Source organism: Parasteatoda tepidariorum, chromosome 2, assembly GCF_043381705.1.
Source record: "Parasteatoda tepidariorum isolate YZ-2023 chromosome 2, CAS_Ptep_4.0, whole genome shotgun sequence".
NCBI classification, from domain to species: Eukaryota; Metazoa; Arthropoda; class Arachnida; order Araneae; family Theridiidae; genus Parasteatoda; species Parasteatoda tepidariorum.
The window spans coordinates 17,764,927-17,783,992 of NC_092205.1; the positions used below are offsets into that span (position 1 = coordinate 17,764,927).

Here is a 19,066-nt window from a genome sequence, read left to right on the forward strand (position 1 = left end):
TTATACATACTTACTTTACACTAATAGAATTATTATATGTTGTCTCTATTTTTTTAGTTTTTAATTATCAAGTTTAACTTTTTGATGCTTCGATATTATTTAAATTTTCGGTGTCTCTGGTATCTAGTAGCAAGAGCACCTGGCCTGGATAAAGGGGGGGGGGGATTACGGGTTTATACCCCAGACCTCCAAATTTTTTTGAGCCTCACCTGAGAACCCAAAAAAAGTCAAATTGATTTTTATATTGTTTATTTTTTAAATTTTTTTTTTTCATTTAGTTTAATATACCCCTTAAAAAAGACATATTAAGTAAATTTTAGCAGCAGTCCCTTCCCAATTCTTTATTTTTATTGATTATCATCTTTTTCAAGTTAACAGGGTTTGATATTTTTAACCATCCATTTGCAACCACCTATGAAACAAATTAACTTTTCTTGGGTTCTGGGACAATAATGTAACAAGCTTATTATGTTAGTGAGCATCAATTTTTTATTTAAAGTTGTCTTTTTTTCAACTTTCATACCATTTCTGCAGATACTGTTTTTTTATCCACTAAAAATATCACCTCCTTTTAAAGTGATTTTTAAATTTATTTCCATCTATAATTCTATTTAATTTCCATGTATTTTGTTCGAGTGTATTTTAAATTCTCCTAACAATCATAGAAGGACTGTAATATAAACTGTAAAATTAGCATTTTACAGGTCATATATATAATATTCAGTTTCATTCAGAGTTTTTCTTTAGCTATTATAAATACTCAACAGTTAACATATTTTAATGTACAATTCATTTTATATAAAAATCTAAAGATTTTTTTTAAATGTAAAGAAAATAAGATATAAAAAAAATTGAAATTTTTAAATTTTTTTTTATTTAAAAAAAACATTAAACGTATTAAGGTGCATTTTCTTTCTATATTTTTGTAAAATCTGTTCAAAATTGCTGTTTTTGGACTGTAGAACAATTTTTTCTTCTAGTCACTAATTGTAATCACTTTCTCTAATTGTAATATCACAGTGTACCAATTTTTCTATTATACTTTTGCTCCAAATTTTTAAGAAACATAAGTTTAAAATTTATAATTTAAAAAAGAGTAATATATATTTGCTGTATGTAAAATGATAATTTGCTAAAAACATTTTTACTGTTTTTCTCATTTTTAAAAAAGTGTTTAATAAATAATAAAATAAAACATAACAGATATTCAGATGCAAAATATAAAGAAATCTATAGCTGTTGTTTAAGTTTAAACTCGAAACGTAATTTCATTACTTTTCATAAAAGTTTCCCTGCACTTAAACACTTGGTAATACAACTGCTTTAATTACAAATTTGAACCAAAATTATATCATTTATCGTATGTTTTAGTGATATTTGCAAATTTTAATTGTATTAGGACTTAAGCGGCGATGATCCAACTCCAGTGGAATCACAATTACTGCACATACGAGTACGAAATAACAAGAAACTACTAAATCAATCTGAAGTAAGAAAATTACTTTTTCTTTTCTAAGCCTTTGATTTTTATTTTCTCAAGATTTTTATTTTCTCAAGAACTATTCAATCATTTTCATTCTAATTTTGAATTTAGCATTCAACAATTTGATGTCTTAACGGAATGAAAAATTTGTATTAATCTGTAGCTCCAATTATTATTAAATATCATACCCAAAATTTCAAATAAACTAAAAAGTTTTAACATTGTCACATATTTATAAATTATTTAAAGTGACCTTTGGCCATAACATAGAGCTGTAAACGTCATTAAGTTTTTTGCTATGGGCCGCAACTCTCCCATCTATATTTTGTCACATTCCGCACCTAAATATTTTTATAGGGATGCCAAAGTCTTATGAAGTTCAGTAAAAACCTGTTTCTCCAAAATAAATTAAACTTGCAGTTTAAATATGGTGGCTATTATTCTGTTGTAAAAAAGTTTAAAAAAATTGCCTTTCATCATTGAGTTTTTTTCGGCCTGTGCACTGATGTAGATGCTGTTGGGAGATGTAGTTCTGGTTTTCAAAGAACTTAAGTGACCTAACAAGTATAAAATCTTCTGAAATAAATAGGGGTTGTGATAAAACTATTCGGTTTTTCAATTCGCCCTAAATTATTTTTTTTGTCTACTTGTATTTATTCATGGTTTAGTATATAGAGAATAGATATATTGCATCATTGAATGTTTTTAACTCTGTGTGCTGGAACAGATTTTGTTGAAAGTTTTGATTTTCAAAGAACTCAGTGACTGAAAAAGTATAAAACCTTCCAAAACGAGCCCAACCTACTGATGAGTTGCGATAAAAATATTTGGTTTTAAACTTAAGTTAGATATTTGTCATCCTGTATTATTTTATCTTCATCGTTAAGTATACAGAGATATATTCTTTACTTTACAACTCATTGGTGCATTTCTTTAACTACACTTTTCAGCGGTATTTTTAAATTTACCCATACATGCTCAAAACTCCCTTTTTTAGTTAACGAGGCTTCTCTCTGTAATTAACTCCCATCTTTTAATTTAAAACACATCCTTTAAAGAAAAAAGTTTTAATGATGAATAAGGTTACCATGGCCTTGAAGTGTTTAAATGACATGCCTTTGTTTTTATTCTGTTTCTTCATCGAAAATAATTTCTAGCACTATTTAATTTTCTCCTTTTAATTGCATATATTAGCAGAGATTTATGACCTTGAGTTTGGTGCAGCATAGCCACTGCTGTCTCTTATCCACATTCAAGTCATTCTTATTTAACTGTGAGTACCTGTTCTGATACAGCTACAAGCTACTTATAAGTGCAACTTTCAGGGTACATTTAATCTTTTTCATCAACTTTTTTTCATTTCGGAACGGGTTTTGTGCTTTATTTATTATTATTTTTTAAAAAAAAATAAATCAGATTTATTTGATTTAAATTAAGATTTTCTTTAGTGAAATAAAATTTTCTTAAATGGTACTTTGAGAATTTTACTTTAAAATTAGATAAATTCTATAAATATAAATATGATTGAAATATAAAAAATAAATCATAACAAACTGTATTACTGCATTAAAAATTGTTTTGCGGTAAAAGATATAATATGTACAAATGCAGGTTTCAAATTAATTGAAAATGAAATTAAACAAAAAGCAGGTTAAAGTTACAAAATTAAATTCACACATTTAAAAAAAAAAGTTAAATGACAAAATAGATTGTGTGCCTTATACCTTATTTTAACTGCATATTGACAAGTATTTCTAAATAAAGTAACTTAACCTCCCCATTTAATAAAAAAAATACTTCACTACAAGAAATAGATAGATAAATTTCCCTTTAAACACATTTTTACACCTGCCTAGCATTGTTTCCTTAAATTTTGTATGTACTTAAAGGTTTAGAATTAAATTTGCAATATTGAAATAAAATTTATTTCTAAACGTTGTGTTTTTTAACTAGCATTTGGTAGAATTTTCATTACCATCATGTTTTTTGCAAAAGATCCTTATATCCATATTTTTTACAGATGCATTGAATTTTGAAATTTTTTTTTTCACTTCGCCCTAATTTTGCATTCTAAAATATTAATCACAATTATAAGATTTTTAAAAGTTAATTTTAAAAATGCTATAATTTATGTAGTTTTAATAATTGAACTTAACATTCTTATTTACATAGCAATTTTTAATTATATTTTTAATATTGAAATAAAATGTAATTCTAAAGGTTGTGTTTTAAAACTAGCATTTGGTAGAATTTTCTTCATAATAATGTTNTTTTTTTTTTTTTTTTTTTTTTTTTTTTTTTTTTTTTTTTTTTTTTTGCAAAAAAGCTTTAAATCCCTATTTGATAACTATTTTTTACAGATGCATTACATTTTGAAAATTTTTTTCACTTTGCTCTAATTTTACATTCTAAAAAATTTATCAGAATTATAAGATTTTTAAAATTTAATTTTAAAAGTGCTATAATTTATGTAATTAGTCTGATTGAACTTAACATTCTTATTAACGTAGCAGTAAATTTACATTAAATTTTGAACTTATGAAAATCAATAAAAAATTTAAATAGTCTCTTACCAAAATGCATTGAACATTTTGAAATGAAAGATTTCTTTTGAAATATCAGCTCATTTAAATAAATGAATTCTGATGAAAACCTTAATTATTTATAATCACAATTGTGATAAACCTGTTTTTTTAAATTTTTTATTTATTTATTTATTTTTTTGAAACGTAAGGTCAAAATGAAATTAAAAGATTACTAGTAGTTTCTTTTTAAATTCCTGGAAACATGTAGCCTCCAACATGTAAAATCTCACTTTTAATGAGTAAATGAGAATGATGAATTATTTATTTTAATTTTATTTATTACTTTTATTGCTATTTACAATCAATTTTTAAATTGTAGAATCATTGTATTTGTACAGTGCACAAAACAAAACTTTTGATCTAATGATTTGATTTTCTTCATGTTATTAGATTGAATCCTAAAGAGTCAAAGGATAAACCTTAAATGTTTTAATTAACTAAAGCTACAAAATTAGATTAAAGAATGGAACTTTTTCTAAATAAACTTTTTCTGCCTTATTTTTGATGGATATATATTTTTAACCCAAGGAGTATAAAGGGTAGTCGCAATCTGGGAAATATGTTGTTCTCAATCTCAATTATTTAGAATGCAGCTTGTTCGAAAATTCGGCTCCCTTAATATCACTATCTTTTCTTCTTTTTCTGTGTGTTTTTTTTCTTATCTCCAGAGCTATTTTATTTAATGAGAAGATTTTTATGCACAATTATAAAACTCTTTTTCCAAATATAATTCGGTGTAAAAACAAATTTATATAAATATTATAATTGTTTATTATTTTTATAATGTTTTTTAATACTGGTCAAACAATTTTTAATTATAAAGCATAGAAATTTTTACGTAATTTTTAAATGAGTAATATTCAATGACGAAAATCCAAATTTTTAGCAAAATCAGTCAAATAATTCTTGTGAAAAGTAAATTCATAAAGAGTCAAAGATATGACTCTGTTGATACTATTCAGTGTAGAATGGTGAAATTCAGGGATTGAAACATTCGACCCCTCTCCTGTCGAAGTTATTTTGACTATGTTCTTCAGATTGCAGCTATCCCACATATTTTGAAGGTCGAGAATCTAAATCAGTCGAAAAATAGTCCTGTTTATTCATAGAAAGTAGATTTTTGGGACTGATTTCGAAACTTATAATATTTTGAGGCTCGTGAATCTAAATCCGTCGAAAAAATGTCAAATTTATTCATAGAAAGTAGTTTTTTTTATAATCGATTATAAAAAAAACTACTTTCAATGAATAAATTTGACATTTTTTCGTAATTTAAAATATTTTGAATATTTTAAAATAGATCGAAAAACTGAATCCGTAGAAGGAAATAATGTTAATTCATGGATAGAAAGTAGTTCTTTCATAACCGAATTCGGAGTAAAAAATATTTTGAAGGTCGAATCCGTCAAAAAAAATTATGTTTGTTCAAAGAAAGTTGTTTTTTGTGACCAATTTCGTAGTTTAAAATATTTTGACGGTCAAAAATCTAAATCCGTCTAAAAAAAAAGTCATCGTTATTCATAGAAAGTAGTTTTTTTTACAACCGATTTCGTAGTTTACGTTCTTACAAGATATTTTGAAGGTCGAGAATCTGAATCCGTCGAAAGAAATTATGTTTATTCATAGGAAGTAGTTTTTTGTGTCTGATTTCGTAGCTTAAAATATTTCGAGGGTCAACTATCTGAATCCGTCGAGAAAAAAAAAAGCCATGTTTATATACAAAGCAGTTTTTTTCGTGACTGATTCCATTGCTTAAAATATTTAGAGGGTCGTGAATCTAAATTTGTTGAAGAAAAAGTCATGTTTATTCATAGAAAGAAGTTTTTTTAAAAACCAAATTCGCAGTAAAAAATATTTTGAAGGTCGAGAATCTGGATCCGTCAAAAGAAATTACGTTTGTTCAAAGAAAGTAGTTTTTTGTGACCAATTTCGTAGCTTAAAATATTTTGACGGTCAACAATCTAAATCTGTCTAAAAAAAAGTCATCGTTATTAATAGAAAGTAGTTTTTTTTTACAACCGATTTCGTAGTTTATGTTTTTACTTATATTTTGAAGGTCGAGAATCTGAATCCGTCGAAAGAAATTATGCAAAGTAGTTTTTTGTGATCGATTTCGTAGCTTAAAATATTTTGAGGGTCAACAATCTAAATCCATTAAAAAAAAGCCATGTTTATATATAAAGTAGTTTTTTTGTGACTGATTCCATAGCTTAAAATATTTTGAGGGTCGTGAATCTAAACCTGTTGAAGAGAAAAAGTCATGTTTATTCATAGAAAGTAGTTTTTTTAAAACCAAATTCAAAGTGAAAAATATTTTGAAGGTCGAATATCTGGATCCGTCAAAAGAAATTATGTTTATTCAAAGAAAGTTGTTTTTTGTGATCAATTTCGTAGCTTAAAATATTTTGACGGTCAACAATGTTAATCCGTCTGAAAAAAAAGTAATCGTTATTCGTAGAAAGTAATTTTTTTTAAAAACCGATTTCGTAGTTTACGTTTTTACAGATATTTTGAAGATCGAGAATCTGAATCCGACGAAAGAAATTATGTTTATTCATAGAAAGTAGTTTTTTGTGTCTGATTTCGTAGCTTAAAATATTTTGAGGAGCAACAATCTAAATCCGTCGTAAAAGAAAAGTCACGTTTAATTAGAGAAAGTAGTTTTTGTATTTGATTTCCTAAATTACAATATCGTCTGTACAAACAAACAAAACGTTTGTAAGATGAATCTCAAATTAGCATATTTGAGATTAATCTTGCTTACGATCCTTGATAATCCGATTTTTAAATTAAAAGTTATTAAAGTATTCTCATTCTTATTTTTAACACTGTACATTGTCTTTCGTGAAATGAAATTTAGAAGTATGATTTTTTACAAAATTAAATTTAAATTATCATTCGTAGTTGTTTTAGTTCAAAATTTATTCTGATCGATAAAGTAAATTTTTTGGCACACTTCTGTCTTTAATCTTTGGAAGAAAAGTTCATTAGTTGTTATACGCTTAGTCTATAGTCATAGTGAGTTTAGAAAATAACATTGTTTTATCTTATTTGACTTATGAATGCGGTTATTTTGAGAATTTTAATCTTTAGGTTTGTGATTAAAAGTTATTTTTTACCAATTTTACGTCATTTGCTTTCGTCAGTAAAAGTATTCTTTCATGACATGATGCACAGACATTATAATGTTTGACGTGGTTATTGATAAAAGAGCGATTTTATTTTATGTAATGTTTTTCAAAGTGATTCAGTATAAACAAGATAAGCTGAACTCACTATTTGGAATCTTTATCAACTTTCTGTGATAAAGAACAAAAGATGTGTATCTTAATCTTCTTTTTTTTGAAAGAGTCATTGTGTTCTTTCTATTTTACTTTATCCTTCGATTATTTAATTTATTGAGACACACTTCTATCTTATGCAAAGCGGTGGCATTGTATTCCTAATTTTGTTGCAAATTCCACCAATCGAGCTGGATGATAAATCGATATATCTTGAAATATTGATAATTATTAAACACTAGTGGGTTGCACCCCCTGCTCGCTAATGCTCGTCAACCCCCCAAAATTGCGACGCAATCTTATATGGTTTGCTTCGCTCGCTACTAACTTAGATANCTACAACTGTTAATGTTCAACTCCGTAATCTTGTAATTTTGAACCCAATCCAGATAATGAGGGAACTCCTGGACCATGCATTGGGAAGAAATTAGTCTTCGTGGAGGACTTTTTGAGGGAACTAAGTCGCATTACACGGAGAGGAAACCTCTCATGGTTAGCCTGACGGAAAGCGGACTCTGACCCATGATTGACTGATCATGGGTTAGAGTTCCCATCACTGACTCACTGAGCATATTTTACGTCAGCCCTGTGGTGTGCAGAATTCGACTCGACCAGCTATCGCTGGGATTTGAACCTTGGTTACCACATTGGGAGGAAAACGCTCTATCCTCTGAGCCACCACGGCTATTTAAAACACATTTTATTTATTTATTTTGTATTATAACCGTCGTTGAACAGCCGACCCAATTTTTGGGTTTGCGACTATTCCTGTTCAACTACTTAGCCTTGTAATTTTGAACCTAATCCAGAAGACAAGGGAGCACCTGGATCAAGTATTGGGAGAAATTTGCTTTCGTGGGGGACTTCTTGATGTAACTAACCCGCATTTGTTACACGGAGAAGAAAACCACGAGAACCTCCCACGGTTAGCCTGATAGCAAGGGGTCTAACCCATGATCCATCTACCACTCAGGATATTTCACGTCAGCACTGTGGTCGGTGCAAGCCGAAAGCGGAATTCGTATCGACCAGCCATCGCTGGGATTCGAACCCGGTTCACCGCAATGGAAGGCGAACGCTCTATCCCCTGAGCCATCACCACTCTTTTAAACACACATGTAAAATAATGGAAGAATATAAAAATTCACCTTTATAATTTTTTTTAATTTTAGAAATGGACTATTGACCGAAGCTGAACGTTAGTTTTACAGCCCTAGTTACAAAATTACTGTGAGTCTTCTTTCCTTTTCCCAAAACAAAAAAAATCTAATTTGCACAGTTGTAAAATTTTTGTTGTAAGAGCCTATATTAAAAATTATAGTTTTTATAGGTTTATGAGGGAATTATCTTTAGTATTCCTATGAAATATTATTTTAAAAATACAATACTCTTTATATGGAATTAAAAAGGGTTCTGAGAAAATTGTTCCCTCTCCATTGGAGTAGGTCTTGATTGTTTTGTTCAATACAGGTGATAACTGACTTTTGAATTGTTTGAATTCAATGTCGGAGATATTTGTCTCACATTGCTTTGTCCAATATAGGAGGCAATTGTTTCTTCCCTTTCATTTCTTTTTTGTACAATAGATAACATGATTGTGATAATGAATCAGGTAAATATGGATTCTAGGATACCCAGGATCCAGTCCAGGACACCTTCTTTTTCTACCTATTTCCCTATCAGATTTAGTTTATTTTGGTGTTTGATTAGTTTAATTTTCTGTTTAGTTTATTTACCTTAAGTATGCATGTGATTTACATTTAAGCATTTATACCAATCGATTCTATATGTGATCTAAAGCACCGTTTAAATATTACGTTATCATATTTTTGGACTCATATTTCCGGACTTCTCTTCCACCTTGTCAGCAAAAATAAGCCAATCACGAAAAATCCTCCCACGCTTACGTATGAAATTCGTATCTCTGGTTCTTACTTGAATTTTTTTTTTTTGATATAATAATCTAATTTTAGGACTAAATTCAAGTAAACAGCGCAATTGTGTATCAAACAAATTTTATAATTTGACACCTTTCACGAAATCTTGGGTAAAATATTCTTTAGAAATCTTTTCTGTTTTCTTTTAATGTTCGAAACTCTTGACCTTTGATTTTTTTGCCCAATTTTTTCTTTCCCAAATTCAACTTTTATTATTAATTCGATTTTTATGCGTTTTTTTATTTTTTTTCATTTTAAGGAAATTTTAAAAATAAAATTATTTTAATGGCTTACGTAAGCATCGCTCATACCCTCCTCCCCCCTTGTCTGCAAGAATAAGCAAATTAGAACCCCCCTCCTTGTTAAGTGCTTACCGTTAGTTTATTAAATAAACTATCACTCTTTCAAAATATCCAAATCTAAATATTGGTAAAAAAAAAAAATTAAAATTCTTATTTTTAATAATTTTCGAATTTTCCTCAATTTTTTTATTTTAGTTTTTATTGCCATTTTAGTTTTGGACATAAGAATTGGTCTTTTTAAGAATGAATTTATAAAGATGCTCAAGTCTCTTAGTTGTTGATCACTTCGTTAAGCTTTCAAAGACTGCTCGGTATCAGTGCTCATTAAACTGTTCAAATCAAATCAGTAGATCAAAATTGTTATTGCTAGTTTTCGGATCATCTTCACCTAAACCGTCGTAGATCAACTTCACCTAAACTATTCCCTATTATGGTCCTAACCGTACCACAATAGGCCGTAAACAATAGCCTATTGGGGAGCCGTGAGGGCTCAGGGGATAGACGTTCACCTCCCAATGATCCGGGTTCGAATGCCAGCGGTGACTGGTTGATAAAAATTTCAAACCCGGCCCGCACCAACCACAGTGCTGACGTAAAATATCCTCAGTGGTAGACGGATCATGGGTTAAAGTCCCTGTCACAGTGATGTGTGACGTTTTTTTCTAATTGTTTAAGTTAATCCCTTTTTAGTTTAATGTTGGTTGTTTGATGTCACAGTGTTGTGTGACGATTTTTTTATGTCAGGAATTTAAATTTTAATTTAATCTTTCATAGTTAATAGTATTCGTACTTTTCCTTTTTTTTAATTCTCTTCACAGAAAAAAATGAAGAGAAATAAAAAAAAGGAAAAGTACAAATACTATTAACTATGAAAGATTAAATTAAATTTAAATTACTGACACAAAAAAAATCGTCACACAACACTGTGACATCAAACAACCAACATTAAACTAAAAAGGGATTAACTTAAACAATTAGAAAAAAACGTCACACATCACTGTGACAGTCCCCTTGTCTTCAGGCTAACCATTGCAGGTTTTCGTGGTTTTCCTCTCCATGTAACGCAAATGCAGGTTAGTTACATCAAAAAGTGCTGCAGGAAGGCACATTTCTCCCAATAGTTCATCCAGAAGATCTCTTGTCTTCTGGATTGGATTCAAAGTTACAAATCTATGGAGTTGAACGTTAGTAGTCGTAAACCCCAAATAAATAAAATAGCCTATTAGTCTGTAGTCGTAAACTTAAATAGCCTATTGTGGAGTCTTGTTGGCTTAGGGGATAGACCGTTCGCTTCCCAATAATGTGAACCGGGCTCGAATCCCAGCAATTGCTGGTCGATACGAATTCCGCACCCGGTTTGCACCGACCACAGTGCTGACGCAAAATATCCTCAGTGGTAGACGGATTTTGGATTAGAGTTCTCTTGCCGTCAGACTAATTCTTGGAGGTTTTCATGTTTTTTTTTCTTTCCATGTAATGCTAATGCGGGTTTGTTTCATCAAAAAGGCCTCCACGGAGGCAAAATTTCTCCCAAAACTGGATCCTGGTCCTTTGTCTTTTGGATTGAGTTCCGCAAGGCTACGGAATTGAATATTGGTTGTCGTAAACTCAAAATTGGGTCGGCTGTTCAACGACGGTAATAAAATAAGAATAATATAAAATAGCCTATTGTGCTACTGTAGTGTGACGTAAAAAAAGAACTATTACTAGTAAAAAGCTTCACAGGAAAAGAAATTACATTTGGATTCGTAGCGAAATTGATAGCATACTTTCTGAAGGGAAATCTTCGAATTTCGAATGACCTATTATTTGTCATCTTTTGTAATGTATCTTAAACGTAATCTCATAGAATCTGATAACTATGTTCTTGTTATAACGGCATCACATTGGAAAGAAAAATAGTGTATAGACTGATTTAGAAATCATTAACTTTCTCTATCTTAGGAATAATTTATCCTTTAACCCCTTTCCTTCTCGCTCCTGTGAAAATGACGGGGTGAGTTTTCGCTCGCTATTTCTCTCTCCCGTGATATTGACGGGCTGGAGTGTTCAGTAGTAATGCACCAATAAGAATAAAACTAATTCATTTGTTTTGCCCGGAAAATATTTTATTTCTCATTTTACACACCATATAGCAGTACCAGGATATTTTTAGGGTAATTGTAAATAGTTAGTTTATTTGAAACTAGATACTTGCTCTAATCAAATACGTGTATTTGGCAATAGACACTTTTATGACCGTTTTCTTGAAAATTAACCGATCGTTAAGGGGTTAAAGAACAATCTTTGATTTATATAATTCTAAGTTAATAATTCTGCTTATACTGGTTTAGAAGTGATTGCGGTCAAACACAGAGCTCTAGTCGAGATTTGAGTTCTCTAGATTGGATCAAAGTGGTCGGAATTTCGATTGTTGAAAAATTCTGTTTGGCTTTAAAAATAACGATAAATTCTATATGTAGCTGCCTGGAAACGATATAAACTTATATTGCCACGATTCATGGAGCTCCAGTAAAGATTGAGTGTTCTAGCTCCGCGTTTCCCACTTTTTTCGGTTACGGAACCCTAAATAATCTTCTTTGGATGAAGCTCCGACTTTGATGAAACAGTGCTGTAAGCTAGCAAACCTTTCTGATATCATCTTTTCATGACTGACAAAAAAAGTCTGCAGTTTATGTCTGAAGCAAAACCTATGAGAAAAACTCATTTTTCAGGTTTATGAGGGAATTNGTTAACTGCGCAGTTGATGAAAAATAAGAAAGATGTCATTACGTTCGGGGTACTAAGCTGCGCAGTGGTTGAAAATACGAAATATGTTATTACGTTCGGACTACTAAAGGATATTTATGGTAACCCGTGCAGATGCCTACTCTTTTCTAGGAGGTGTTGCTTGAACCCGCTGTTCGAATTTTAGGACGCAAACTCTAATGGTTCTGGTGGGGAAAAAAGTTCTTCCTTTTATTATTATAGCTTTGATACCGATTAATGGTTTTACGGATAATGTCATTTCAAATTGGTTTGGTGAAGAGGTCAAGATTATTAAATAAGTTTACCATATTCGATGGGCGTCGCAAGTGTTCAGTTTTTTGATGGGATCGAAATTAAAATACATTAAATAAATTTCGCACGAACCAAAAATTATTTCTTAAATTTGATAAAAAATCTGCAAAAAAGATTATTCTCTTTTTCGAGTTTGAATCGGTGACGATTCATAAAAATTTATTTTATTTGTCTGAAGAATTGAAGGGGTCTTTGAAAGATTACAAATTATTGAGGGGGCCATATATCCCCAGCAACGACGCCCATGCCATGATCATTAAACAAGAAAACACAAAGGACCTTGGATTTCTGTTCTTGTTTTCTCTCAATATTTGGAATTTAGAAAGGAAAAAAAAAGTTCTCTTACGTTTTTGCTAATTACACTTGCCGCTTACTTCGTTTAGGGGGAGAAAAATAAAGAAAAACCTGTTATGTATTCTGTAAGTTGCTAAATTGAAGTCTAGGATTTACTACCCTGAAAACAAAAATAAAACGCATCTTGGAACTGAGGATGAGGGGAGGGGAGGGGAGTGAAACTCGGTTATTTTTATGTTGTCCTTGCTCCTTTGCTAATTTGGCGACATTCCCGCCTTGTTCTTTTAGGTACCCAAATTTTTTTTGCCACTCACTTTTTTAAACAGTTGAATCATACACGAGTTGATTTTTATAGGATTAAAAGGATTCTTGGAGTAACATTAGGGATTATTTTAATATGCTTTTAATGTTATTGTCACTTCTAACGATTTTTCCTCGTGTCACTCCAGAAAAGAACACTTGCTGACTCACCTCTATGCATTGTCTGATGTTCGTTGATTAATGCATTGTTCCATTTGATTTGGTTTAAAAGCATCAACGAGAAAAGATTGTGTTTGACTTCTAGACGTGATTTGGCAATGTGTCCATTCTGGTGTCCTTTTTGATAACATTTTTGCGCTCTTCTAGCCTTTTTATATTATATTGTGGTGCGTTACCAAAAATATATATTTGGACAACGTAGTTGTTTTGGCGAACTCCATTCTTTCTTTTTTGTTGCCATTTTTAAAAGCAAATTCCTTACTTTTCCGTTATTGAGTCTTATCCTCATGATTTTATATATAAATTCTGAACATTGTAAAAAAATGTATAGTCCAATATCGCGAAAATTTCTTCGTTTTTGACGAAACTGTTTCCTGGTATATGCTCCGAGCAAAAATTTCGCCACAGTGACGAAATAACTATCATCATTTCTTCAAGGAAACGAAATTCATTAGAAATAACGAAATATTTCGTAATTCTATCCCCCCCCCCAAAAAAAAGCGTAAATATAACCACGTAGTCCCTAATTTACTAACTTTTTTAATAATCACTTTATCGTGGGCACCATATTAGTGGATCAATATCACCCCAACAACAAAAAAAGGACAGATGGAACAAGAAGCCTGTTTTGGACAAAATCCATGCCCGAAGCGGGATTCCAACTTTGTATCTTTCTGGTACGAGGCCAACTCCTTGACTATCATACAGGCCTGTCGGCCTATTTTTGATCATCTAGTCTTCATCCTAGTTTCGTCATTTTAGTTAACAATCTCCCACAATGCTCTACGATGAGGTTTCGAGTTTATGAAGCAATATCGTATTGGAGAGTTCGCGTTTCATGACAAATTACTTGATTTTGTGACGAAATGACGTCTCAAAATTAATGAAATACAGCTCAATTAATGAAATACATCTTGCTGAATCGACAAAAGTGAGTTTTATTTCTGGGAGCGAAGGAGTTAAATAAAAGATATCTTTGTAATCGGATTCGTAACCTTTTTTTAAAAAGTTTTTATTTTACTTATAAATTTAATAATTGATTTTTCTTATTTAAAATTACACCCCATTTTGATTTTCCACCAGCTTTCTGAACAAACACCTCCCGAATTACACCCTACTTTATGGGGAGGGGGTTTCATCGCTGATTTCCTTAAAGATATTTGTGTCTTCTCATATTGGTATTCCATTTTTGCCACAACGTAGCCTTCAGTACTAATGATATTTTAAAGTAAAGTGAATTTAAATTTGTATTGCTGGAATTCGTATTAACAGAGATTTCAAAACTTCTTCGCCACCGTAGCTACACTCTATAAAGCTAGATATAAAGCGAATAATGGACCGATGTTGTAAATCCGTGATGTGAAAATTCGTGATGGAATAAAATTGAAGCTTTAGAGGGTTGGGGATTTTTTTAGCCATTCCCATCAGTCCCCAGAGGCAAGCTGTTGTCCATTTCCGTCTCCTGACTGGACATGACTGGCTAGCAGAGCATCTCCATCACTCCCTTAGTAATTTTTCTGATCCAATGATTAGACATTGCCGCCGTTGATGGGCATCACTTTATGGCGAGTTTGAGACATCATTTTACTGGCGTGCTTATAGAACTTCTAAGGCAATAACTTCGGTAACTTTTTTTAAAGGTATTTTGCTTCTATTTTTATTATTGACCCGTGGTGGCTCAGGAGATAGAGCGTTCGCCCACCCATGAGGTGAACCAGGTTCAAAACCCAGCGATGGCTGGTCGATACAAATTCCGCATCCGGCTCGCGCTGACCACAGTGCTGACGTAAAATATCTTCTGTGGTAACCGTGTGACATTTTCTTGGGTTTCCTTTCCACTTAACGCAAATGCGGTTAGTTCCATTAAAAAGTCCACGAAGGCAAAATTTCTCCTAGCACTTGATCCAGGAGTTCCCTTATCTTCTGGATTGGATTCAAATTTACAAGACTTCGGAGTTGAACATTGGAAGCCATAAACTCAAATTTGGGTCGACTTTCCAACTAACGTTATAATATTTTTATTATTGTTTTTTTTATTATTTCTTTTTAAATTTGTTCTGGCCTTTTCATTGGAAAAATATAAATAAAGTCCGGCATTTTTTTTTTCCAACCACCGTTGGATCGTCTTTGCTTTATGATTAGAAGAAGAGCTCTGTTGAAAAGTTCCAAACGTAAGCATTGAACGGCTGTACGTTCAGATATTTTGTTATTTGTTCTAAGGTGGTGTCTTAATATACTTTTGCAAAAATGAATTCTTATTGTTAATAGTTCGAGTGCTCAATTTTCTGCTGGAGCTCAATACGTAATTACTATTCCATTCTCCATTCAAGCTTCCATTGTTTCAAGATCGCTGCTAATAGAATAACTTTCCCACCATAAACAAACAGAAACCATCTAAACAGAAAAGAAAGAACAATTTTTGTTTCTGTTTTTTTATAAATGCGTTTAAAAATGCCTTTTCTATGTTCTATGAAAGATAATTGTTTCATTTATATAACATGTAAAACAAAAAACCGTAAAGCACAGGACTTTCATTATAAACCTATAACCAAAAATCTCTACACACTTTTCTATTTTAGGGTGTAAAGATAACTTGAAAAACGTGTTGAAAGTCCAAAACCAACGTTCTGACAAATATTAAATTAAAATATTTAAAAACCAGAAAGCTCCGCCCACTGCTCCTTAACCCCCAGATCCCTTCCATCTCATTGGATACCTTTTTATTTTCTTTCATTCTCGTTTGATTTTTTATGTTATTAATTGAACTTTTTTTCAGCGTTTTTATAATGTCGTTTTTCTTTAATGGTCACTTTTTATCTAAATATACGGCAATGTGAAAAAGTTAAGTTAAAATTTTTATCTTTCATTTAAAAATTAAGAACGATATTTGTTTTGGCTTCTACGTAGCTTTTCCTTTTTCAAATAGACGTTTTTATTATGAAGTGGTAATTAAGAGTGCTTCTATTAGACTTTAATCTTCACTTTTTCTTCAAAATATGGTAATTGGAAAAACTGTTTAGTTTTAGTTTTAAATTTTTCTTTTTTAAAATCAAGATTGATTTATATTTTTCTGTTTTGCTCTTGTGTATAACCTTTTTATTGGCGTTTTTATGACAGAGATGCATTTAAAGACTTTTTGATTTTTAAAAGCCTTTCTGATAAGCATTAACCTTTTAACGTTGTATGGATAATTTTTTTTCCGGAAAATATTATTTTTAACATTAAAGTATCTTTTTAAGAATTAAGAAGATTTTTTTTTCTTTTCTTTATTTTCAACTTTGCAACTAATTATCTTTATTGTCGTAATTATCTTAATTTATTATAACATTTCGATTAAATTTTTTTTTCCCTTTTCCCCATACCAATAATCTAGCTAAATTTTTTTTAAATTTTATTTTATAACCATTGTTGAACAGCCGACCCAATTTTTGGGTTTACGACTGCTAATGTTCAACTCCGTTGATTTGTAATTTTCAACCCAATCCAGAAGACAAGGGAACTCCTGTATAAAGTATTGGGAGAAATTTGCCTTCGTGGAGGACTTTTTGAAGGAGCTAACCCGCGTTTGCGTTACATGGAGCGGAAAACCACGATACTCCCACGGTTCGTCTGACGACAAGGGGACTGTAACCCATGATCCATCTACCAGTGAGGATATTTTACGTCAGCACTGTAGTCGGTGCAAGCCGGGTGCGGAATTCGTATCGACCAGCCATCGCAGGGATTCGAACCCGGTTCACCTCATTGGAAGGCGAACGTTCTATCCCCTGAGCCATCACGGCTTTAGCTATGTTTTGATTATTTTTCGATAATGGCAAAACAAAAGGGTGAAAAGTAATTGTGAATTTGTAAAGGAGGTAACTGCAAATAATATGACTTGAGATAATGAGAAAAAAATGTTATCAAAATGCTACTATGGAAAAGCAAGAAAGGGGAAACAACAGTTTCAGGTATCACACTGTAGCACTTTACTTATGTAAACACTGCACCTGTTGAAGTTAAAGTATTTACTTTGGTGGTTTATGAAAATGCAGAGTAAAAAATTATTTACTCTGTAGGAGAAAAGTACCCTAAAAGTGGCACCATAACCAGTTAAGAAGCATATTTCGGAAAAGTTAATATGAACCACAAATTTCAGACATCAAAAAAGTTTTTACTATATAAACAAAATGAGTTTTTGTCTATTTATGAAGACATTTGTAAATGGCCCAGCACAATTGAAAAGATATCTGATCCTACACTTATATCTTTTAATCAGTAGTCTAAGATTTAAATTCAATCTTTATTTCATTTCTAAATGACAAATTATTAATTATTACGCTTGTTAAAAATAATTTATAGTGTTCGTTTTAAGTTTTTTTTTTCCGAATGCTGATCATCACCAAGTTCTTATTATTTTTTAAATTAAAAAATTAAGTGATGTTATCGCGCAATCGCGAAAGAATATTTTGTAACCAGACATATTTTGATATTAAAAAATAAACTCTATTTATCAAACTGATATTTAATTATTCACTTTTTTTGTTGTTGTCTTTCCTGTAAAATGAGTCTTATTGAAGATTACCGAAGTTTCCGAACTCAGTGATTCAATTATATTTTTCCCGATGCGATTTTTCTTTTGTGATAGGTAAAGATTAATTTTTACAGCCGTAAAAATAAAATTACCTTTGCTTCTTTCTCATTTTTTTATCTGATTTTTCTATTATTTTTTGTTGTTATTGTCGTATGTCTGCTCTCAGCCACCTCAGCAAAGATGTTAGCCACAGCTTAATGGCAAACTACATATATTGCGGCACTGTGAAAATTAAAGGCGAAAAACGCCAAACTAATTATTTTTGTGACACATTTTCTCGAAAATCAAGGCTTCATACTGGAGAATAGATTGAAAGATACCACACGATGGAGAACTATAAAATATTATTTTTACATATATCTAAAGTTTAAAAAGGAATTAAGAAATTTTATTTTTGCATCATAATCTTGCATATTATGTTCGTTCAACGAAAATTAATTCCGACCAGCATGACACCCATGTATAAACTTAATAAGACTGCTAAGGGTTAAAAGAATCTTATTCAATCCTTTTATAGAAAAGGACCTAACTTTTTTCTTCGCCTGCATACATATCAAATATTTCTTCAATATTTTTATTGAAAATATCGTTGAATAACTAAAATAATAATAATAATTTAAATGTTTTAATATTATCATTGTTTCGTGTTTTATCAGATAAAAAAAATTTCTAATTGAATCTTTCGCCATAAAACATTTTAAGTAAAATTTGAGCATTTTAAGGAAGATTTAAATTTTTAAAAACTGACTAGTCGTTCTGTTCTGAAAGACATTTAAAAATCTCCGTTATTATGAAAAATTTTGTTCTTGAAAAGTTTGTGCTATTTTTATCCTACAATTGAATTGTGCAAAACAGATGAATAAAATTTTTCGAGTGATTTTGCTTGCTACAAACGATAATTATTATTATTCGAGATATTTTGTTTCTTCATCCATCGAATAGATGGCGCTCTTGTCTCTTTCGCGCCATTTTCATTTATTACTCTTTAGATTTAGAAATAACTTTGGAATGTTGTTTTTAATTATCGTTTTCGTTTGATACAAATTTATTCAAGCATATTTACTTTGCATT

The 19,066-nt window shown here is 30.7% G+C and overlaps 1 protein-coding gene across 1 annotated transcript in view; it reads left to right on the top strand.

Annotated features, from left to right (window-relative positions):
* The window catches only part of LOC107437414 (pre-piRNA 3'-exonuclease trimmer), a 55,770-nt gene that overhangs the window by 24,529 nt on the left and 12,175 nt on the right, over positions 1 to 19,066 (top strand). Inside the window, exon 20 of the mRNA XM_043043152.2 lies at positions 1,400 to 1,489. Coding sequence (XP_042899086.1) covers positions 1,400 to 1,489 — 90 coding nt within the window. The remainder of the gene's footprint in view (positions 1 to 1,399; positions 1,490 to 19,066) is intronic.